This window comes from Nelumbo nucifera, chromosome 4 (genome assembly GCF_055504915.1).
Source record: "Nelumbo nucifera cultivar China Antique chromosome 4, China Antique-T2T, whole genome shotgun sequence".
NCBI classification, from domain to species: Eukaryota; Viridiplantae; Streptophyta; class Magnoliopsida; order Proteales; family Nelumbonaceae; genus Nelumbo; species Nelumbo nucifera.
Window position 1 is genome coordinate 30,757,303 of NC_142652.1, and position 8,203 is coordinate 30,765,505.

At 43.0% G+C, this 8,203-nt stretch overlaps 1 protein-coding gene and 1 pseudogene across 2 annotated transcripts; one reads left to right on the forward strand and one right to left on the reverse strand.

Annotated features, from left to right (window-relative positions):
- The first annotated feature begins 2,854 nt into the window (after nt 1–2,854).
- On the forward strand, nt 2,855–5,109 carry LOC104587773 (uncharacterized). The gene has a single exon (XM_010245494.3). It carries the CDS (start codon nt 3,099–3,101, stop codon nt 4,809–4,811), a length of 1,713 nt encoding a protein of 570 aa, XP_010243796.1. The 5' UTR covers nt 2,855–3,098; the 3' UTR covers nt 4,812–5,109.
- A 109-nt stretch (nt 5,110–5,218) lies between these two features.
- Nucleotides 5,219–8,079, reverse strand: LOC148792125 (ATP-dependent Clp protease proteolytic subunit 3, chloroplastic pseudogene; annotated as a pseudogene). The gene is made up of 3 exons (XR_016085650.1): nt 7,606–8,079; nt 5,723–5,767; nt 5,219–5,680 (listed from the first exon to the last, which is right to left on the reverse strand). The product of XR_016085650.1 is annotated as an ATP-dependent Clp protease proteolytic subunit 3, chloroplastic pseudogene (transcript).
- Nucleotides 8,080–8,203: the final 124 nt, after the last annotated feature.

Here is an 8,203-nt window from a genome sequence, read left to right on the forward strand (position 1 = left end):
ATAGGGTCTTCGAGCCTAGGTCGCTTCGGTGGATTCTGCTCCTCACGTTCCAGTTTGCGAACCGAGGCTTTCCCTGCTGCTGAGGTGCAGCCCGCAGCGATGGACCTGCCAGTAATCATGTTGATTACTCCACGGACCGGTCTTTCTTCTGCCAACTGTCTTTGTTGCTACTCACTCTGCCTGCTCTTAGACTCGGGAGCATTTCTTCTTTGCTCCCCCTGCCGATCTGTCTGGTTTTTATTTTCCTTTTGTACAAAATTTTTTAAGTATCCACGACGGATGAGCTCTTTGATCTCGTCATGGAGATTTCTACAGTTTTCGGTACTATGACCGTGGTCTTTGTGGAAATGACAATATGCATTTTTATTTCTAGTGGCGGGATCTCCCCTCAACCGAGGTGGCTATTTCACATAGGAGGCGTCCTTGATTGACATAAGAATCTCTCATCGCTTCGCGTTGAGGGGCGTGTAGCTCATCCTTTCAACTGGAGGAATTCGGGAACGCCGATCTAACTTGTTTCCTCCCCTGGTTGGGGACTTGCTTTTTCTTCGTTTGCTGCCACCGTTGTTCGGGTTGTCATCTTCTCTTTTTCTCTTCTCCACTGGGGCTTCATTCTTCTGGTTCATCTCCTCTTCGGTCCTGATGAATTGGTCGGCGAGCTTGAGGAATTCAGTGATATCCTTGGGCTTGTTTGCCACTACGTGCCATTTAAATTCCTTGTGGGTAATACCCTTCTTTGCTGCCGTGAGTCTTACAGCGGGATCCAGGTCAGGAATCTGTAAATAGGTGTCGTTGAAGCGTTTGACGTAGCTTCGGATCGACTCCCCTTCTCTCTGGACTATGCTGAGGAGGCTTTCTAAAACCTCGGGAACTTCTTGTTGGTGATGAAGTGCGAGGTGAACATCTGTACGAACTGTGCCCAACTTTTGATCATCCCAGGCACGAGGTTCCTGTACCATGTGCGAGATACTCCCTTGAATGTCGTAGAGAAGGCAATGCACATGCAGGACTCGTTAGCCCCAGCTAGATGCATCTGGGACTGGAACGAGTCTACATGATCATTTGGGTCGAACGACCCATCGTACTAGTCCAGCGGAGGCACTTTGAAGTCCTTCGGCATCGGGGTCACCAAGAGTTCGGAGGACAAAGGAGATGACCCGGAGAGGAGGGGAGTGGTCTTTGTTGCTTCTGAGATCGCCTCCTCTTTACCTTTAGGCTGCTCAGGCTGACTAGGTCCAGCGATTGGAACTATAGTTTGACGTGCCTTAGGACGCCGCCTTTGCTACTTCTTGACTGGCTCCGCATTGGTGCTGCTAACCTCAGTGTGGTCGGGTAATGTCCTGGCACGGAGTGGTTCGGACTGCTGACGCTGGTTGCTGTGAACGGAGGGGCCTCGCCTGGAGTCTGCGACCAGAACCCCGAACCGGTTCCCTACAAGCGAACCTTCATGGTGCGAGGGCCGAGGTGAAGTAGCTCTGGTGGGCTGAGTGTCTCCCGACCTGTTCACGTTCTACGAAGTGGGAGGAGTAACTTGCATGTCCCTCCTGCCGCGGGACAAGACCTGGCTCCCAAGGGGATGCTGAATCTGGGAGGTCTCTCCCCGACGAGGAGGGTGAGTGTTCTGACGACAAGACTTATTCTGTTGCGCTGCCGGATGCCAAGGTGGAACCGACTGTTGATTTTACTGCAGCGGTGGGAACTACTACCAGTAAATGTGGTGTAAAACCTATTGTTAGTAGTGCTAAAATTGTTAGACCTGTTGCATTTGGGCTTGAATAGCTCGCACGCAGTGTACCAGGTCGTCAAGCTGATGCTGTTCGACTCTAGGGGGAACCACAGATGGTTCAACAAAAGTCGCACCCACTACAGGAGGGAGTGGGGCATTCACTAGCACAGTTGCTTGAGGCACGGTTAGCGTCGGGACCCCAGCCGTAGAGAGCAGAATGGTGAATTGACCGATGCACACGGTTGGGATCTAAGGTTGCCCCTCGGAGACATTCATCTCATTATTTTGTCCGACATTGCTGAAGGATGCCATGGATTCTGGGTTTGTGATTCTTGGTGGAAAGAGGCTTCTTGTAGCGATTCCCACAGACAACGCCAATTGATGTAACGCGATCTAGCTGCTTCCAACTGGAGGTGATCTGGCTTCCAGACGGACAGCGGACTGAACCTACAAGGATATCAGAGAACCCGGGGATGCTAACCCGGCGAGGTCGCTCCGATGCTTAAGTCAGTAGACTAGTAGCGAGCTAAAATTGCTTTTGAAAGTAGAGAGATAGAGAGTAGGAAAATCACGCATACCTTACACCCCCGGGGGGTGGAGCCTTTATATAATGGAGTCCTCGCAGGTTTCACGAAGCAGTTCCAGGATCCTCGTCACGATGAGATCCGTTTCCGTGTAAGTTGGGAGATAGTGCTGCCAACTGATAGGGTTTATCGAGTCCACCCGAATCGGTCGGGGGAGATAACGCTGGCTATTACGCGATGTGATCCCATGAAGTCTGGGAACCATCGGAGGGATTTTCGGGATCCTCACAGTGGCACGTCGATATCCCTGAGCTGATGCCTTTAAGTCCCGAACTGGACTGAGTGTCAAAGTGCCTTGGCATCTAGATGTTCTTGTTACGATCTGGTACCGGGGCGATCTCATTTTGAGGTGACCTTATCTCGAGGTCATTTTAGCCCGGGGTAGATGGGTACCCGAAATTGTTCTACTGCAAGATGGTCATGCTGAGCTGTCATCTATTAATCGGGCCGGTATCCCCTTGTTACGAGGTCGGGCCAAATCACCCTTCATCAACCCCTACTTACATAACATCAATTTCAGGGGAATATCTTTGTAGATGTATGTTAAATTCATGAGATGTGAGGAGTTTTTGGTGAAGGGGAATCCCGTTCCCTCCGATGTATCAAACAAAGCATAAAATCTTAATTTTATGTTTTCATGTATATGTTTATGAATTATATATCCTCTTCCTTACGCTTCAAATCGCTCTGCCTTCATGCTTCTTCCCACCATTATGAATTTATGATATAAGCGTTCAAAAACTAACGAGTCCAAGGTACGCATCTTCCACTCTGCTTGATTTCTCTCAATGGGTTTCTCCCGATTCCTCAGGCGACTTGCACATATCGGAGAAAGTCGTAAAACTCTCGTCGACAAAACCACAGAATCCACCCTTAACTTCCCCTTCTCGTTTGCCATCACTACCAATGAAATGGGTTCTCTCAGATCTCTCAGCAGTTCAGTAAAACCCGGAAAATATCCAAGTTTCACACAGACACCTATCTCCTCTGATGAGAATCTTCATTGCAGCTCATCTCTTTTGACAAATATATGGTCAAGTGGTTCTGATAGTACTCAAGTTTTGTCTGAGACCAACAACGAAAACCTAAATATTATAGACGGTCGAATCTCTGAAGACACTGATAAAATCTGCAAGATAATCTCGAGCCACCGCACTTCATCTGCCATTGAGTCCCATCTAGATCGCTCCGGTGTCATTATCTCGCCATCTCTCGTCGAGGAAGTCCTAAAGAAGCTAAGCAATGCGGGGGTTCTCGCTCTCTCATTCTTCCGGTGGGCCGAGAAGCAAGAAGGGTTCAAGCATACTGCTGAGAGCTATAATGCTCTCATAGAAGCTCTGGGAAAGATCAAACAGTTCAGATTGATTTGGAATGTAGTCCGTGACATGAAGGGTAAGAGTCTACTAACGAGGGAGACGTTTGCATTGATCATTCGGAGATATGCGAGGGCTAGGAAGATCAATGAGGCGATCGAGACATTCGAGACGATGGAGAAATTCGGGATGAAACCAGAGTTATCGGATTTTAACCGATTGATTGATACTCTCAGCAAGTCTAGACACGTTGCGAAAGCACAGCAGGTTTTCGATGAAATGAAGCATAGAAGATTTGTGCCTGACCTTAAGACATACACGATTCTTTTAGAAGGTTGGGGCGAAGCAGAAAGTCTATTGAGGGTGGAGGAAATCCGTCGGGAGATGAGGGACGAAGGGTTCGAGCCTGATGTAGTTACCTATGGTATCATCATCAATGCCTACTGCAAGATGAGGAAATATGATGAGGCAATTGATCTGTACCGTGAGATGGAGGCAAAGAATTGCAAGCCCACTCCGCATATCTATTGCACACTGATTAACGGATTGGGTTCTGACAAGAGATTGGATGAAGCTCTTGAGTTCTTTCAACTATCAAAAGCCAGTGGTTTCATACCTGAAATACCTACTTACAATGCAGTTGTTGGGGCCTACTGTTGGTCAATGCGAATGAATGATGCATTTCGAATCGTTGATGAGATGAAGAGATGTGGGGTAGGACCGAATTCTCGGACGTTTGATATTATTCTTCATCACTTGATAAAGGCCCGAAGAACAAAAGAAGCGTACACAGTTTTCCAGAGAATGGGCAGCGAGGTTGGTTGTGAACCAAGCCTGAGCACTTACACAATAATAGTAGCAATGTTCTGTAAGGAGGAAAGAGTCGACATGGCTCTGAAGGTCTGGGACCAGATGAAGTCCAAAGGAGTCCTTCCCAGTATGCACATGTTCTCAGCTTTGATCAACGGTATGTGCTATGAGAATAGATTAGACGATGCCTGCAAATATTTCCAAGAGATGCTGGATTTGGGTATAAGGCCTCCAGCTCAGATGTATAGTAATCTGAAACAGTCTCTTATTGAGGAGGGGAAGAGCGATATTGCTCTAATTTTGGGTCAGAAGCTTGATAAATTAAGGAAGACTCCATTGGTTGATAGAAAAGGAGAAAGGCTTGGAAATGACGGTTGAAGTATGGTGCAGATGTCAATCTCACTCAATGCCTACCAGTTTGCACTTTGAAATGTCTGTGGGAGCTAGAAGCCACTATTTGATCAATCAGGCCTATGAAATTTTATTTGACCAATTTTTTCATTTCCTAAATGGAGTTTCCATGGATGATTCACCAATTCCTTCCATTCAAAATAATGGGATTGACTGGACTTTGTTTTGATAACTGGAGAGACTGGAATTCTGTAATGTCTAAAGTTGAATTAGTTGGGTTCATGTTGATTGCTCAGAGTGATTATAAACTCCTCAAGTATCTGTATATTTCTTTAGGTTAATCTGTCTTGGCAATGGCATTGTTAAAAGTGTAAGAAAATATCTCTCATTCATGTAAATTGAAAAAAAAAAAACTGATTATTTTCCATCAAAAAGTTTCAATAACGTTTGCAAGTGGATTTTTCGGTGAGGAAGCATGATTAAAACTGATTGGTGAACAACCTTGGTAATGTTACAGACAGAATAAAGACCTAATATTTTTGACCTCCATGGTCTCTCTCCTATAATCTAAACCATCCATGTTCAGAGGACCAGCTCTTGAAGACTTCCGCTTCCTGAGATCATAACTAATACAGGGTGAATTTGGGTGGAGATTTTCCACCCCTCATACAGGAGCAGGTGATCCCTTGTTCAGTGCTCTTTTCCTCATCATTTCCTTGGCCCCAGCCAAACCCATTCTGTGATCTTGTTTTTTGATGGTAACTCTTTTTGGCTTTTCTACTCCCCTCAAATTTCCACAGATCCCACACCCTAGTTTTCGGTGGAGGCAATGAATCTGCAGTTGGTGCAATCAACCTTAGCTTGCCATCATCAATAACTTCATCCACTAACCCATACTCCATTGTTACTTATCAAGAAAAAAAAGCATACTCCATTGCCTCACAAGGGTTCATGAAGTTGTCACGGTCTGTGTCCATTTCAATCTGCAAGCATGTGAAAATTTTAACTAATACAATGAGAAGTTCAAACGAAACCACTATATCAAGAATGGATAGAAGTAACAAGTAAAGCAGGATAGAAGTAGCAAGTAGTAGTAGTTAAGCTTGGTTCAATGGTCCATAACAATGGTGGGATTGATAGGAGAAACTATTTAGGCTGAAAGCTGATGCCAAAAAATGTTGTATAGAGCTGTACTTTGGAAAGTCAATAAATCCAGAAAAAAGAGTGGCAGAAATGCAAATGTGGAGATAGACGAGTGGGAAAACTAGAAAAAATAGAATCAGAAATGAATTTATTCTAACATAGGAATAGCTCCAATAGGTGTACGATTACCCCTTGTATCATAAATAATTTCTATTTATATCATATGAGCGATCTCAAACTACCAATCAATTGAATAATATGATGAATGCATCGAATTTTTGGTGGAAGAGGAAGACATGAACATGAAATGAATTGAAAAAAGAAAAAAAGGAAGTCGTAACAAAACAAAAAAAGTGGTATTGCGATCTTTTGTCCTATATGTGCAAATTGAAATTGGGCAATAGAACATGAAACCGTAAAAGTGAGAGAAATGACCTATTACAAGCTGAAGGGTCTAGAGGAGCTAGGGGAAGACCAAAGACACGGGTTGACATTATGCAGATGATACATTAGTGTTTAGGGATGGAAATGGTCTTTCCAAGTAGCATTTCACATTTCTTCCAGTCCAATATCTACAATAAAACCAACCCTAAGGAAATTGATTATCACACTGAAAAAGATAAGCGCCTCAAGCACAATCAAATCTATAATTTCCAAACCTCAAGGTCATTTTTCAGTAAAAATTTTCATGAAGGCCGTTCATATAAGCATAAGCATAGGCATAGCACAGTGCATCTCAATCACCTTGTGCATGCTGTCACTGATATCAGCTATTCTCCTCAGTAGTATTCTAAATGTTGTCACTAATTAGAAGGTGTAGTTTTGATGTGTTAACCCCTTAAACATTATCATCAGTGTATGATGTTAATCTCTTGTCAATAAATTTATTTTTCTATTTCTTTGAGAAGCCAGCAATGTCCTATATCTTCGCCTTTTACTTCTCTTCCTCTCCGTTGGTTTAATACTGCAAAACTATTAGCTATGGTGCTAATACTAATCATACATCTCAACATGTTTTTACAGTAATATAACTTTTCTAAGAAAAATTATGTTGTCATTTGGAAACCAAGAAGCAATGGCTGGCAAGACTAGAAATCATAGAATTGTAAATAAATGTATCCAATGGAAATCCAGGAGCAGCTTCATTGGGTAGCAGGGTGAGGAAAAACAGAAAGACATGAAAGCTAAGGGAACGCAAAAAGGGCATGAATTGAAAAAGGAAAGTGAGAAAAGATCTTAAGATTAATAATTTAACAGAGGATGTGGCCCTTGATAAAGTTGAGTTGCAAAACAGGATTTCTGTAACTGATCCTATATAGTTTGGATATTGTTGAGTTGAGTTGCTAATGTCCCTAGTAGGTGTAGATCCATCATATATTTCTTCCAATTAGTACTTCACAATGGAGTAAAACGGTCCATTGCAGGATTTATTAAGAAGTAGTACATCAAGATGTGTATCCTTCAAAACGGTTCAGTTATAGAGATTCTCTTTACTAAGTAGTTTGGAGAAAATATTTGAAGTACCTTTTGAGAAACCATCCCCTAGGATTTATTTCTTTACAGCAGCTGCTAGCTATAGAAATTCTCTTTTCTATTCAGTATCTGTGTCAAGTTTGTATCGTTCTGAATATTTGACAACAAATGCCAGTGAAACAACAAGCAGAAACTAATTACTCACTTTTCTTCCAGAAGTTCCAAATGGTTGATGGGTCATCACCCTTGCGTTTGGCATGCAAAACCTCTTCCCGTTGGTACAAGAAGCAAGAAGAGATGCACCCATAGATGCTGCAAGACCAAGGCAAACAGTAGAGACATCTGCTTTGCACAGCTTCATTGCATCATATATTCCCATTCCTGAATTCAGCAATAAATTAAGGAATAATAAAGTAATATCATTGTCAATAAAAGAACAACCAAGTTGACAGAATGTGGCAGTGAGAAGTTCATAACGGGCTATGCTTTTGACGATGTGGCATGGGCATAACCCAAATGGACCTTTTCAAAAAAAGATTAATTATAGAAGTATCAAATTGTGCATTGTGAAATTTAAGCTAGGCTGTAAATGGCAGGAATTAATTCTGACTCCAAAGTTCTGACCAATAGAAGTACAAAATTAATGGATAGAATATAAGAAAAAGTACGGACAGGCCTAATATAGATTTCTGAATCCCACTGCAGATCTATAAACATTCAAAATGTCAAAACCCCCATTCTATACACCGATACCCACCCGTGAAAAACACTACCAATTCAATTGTCAATCCATTTGTTAAGAA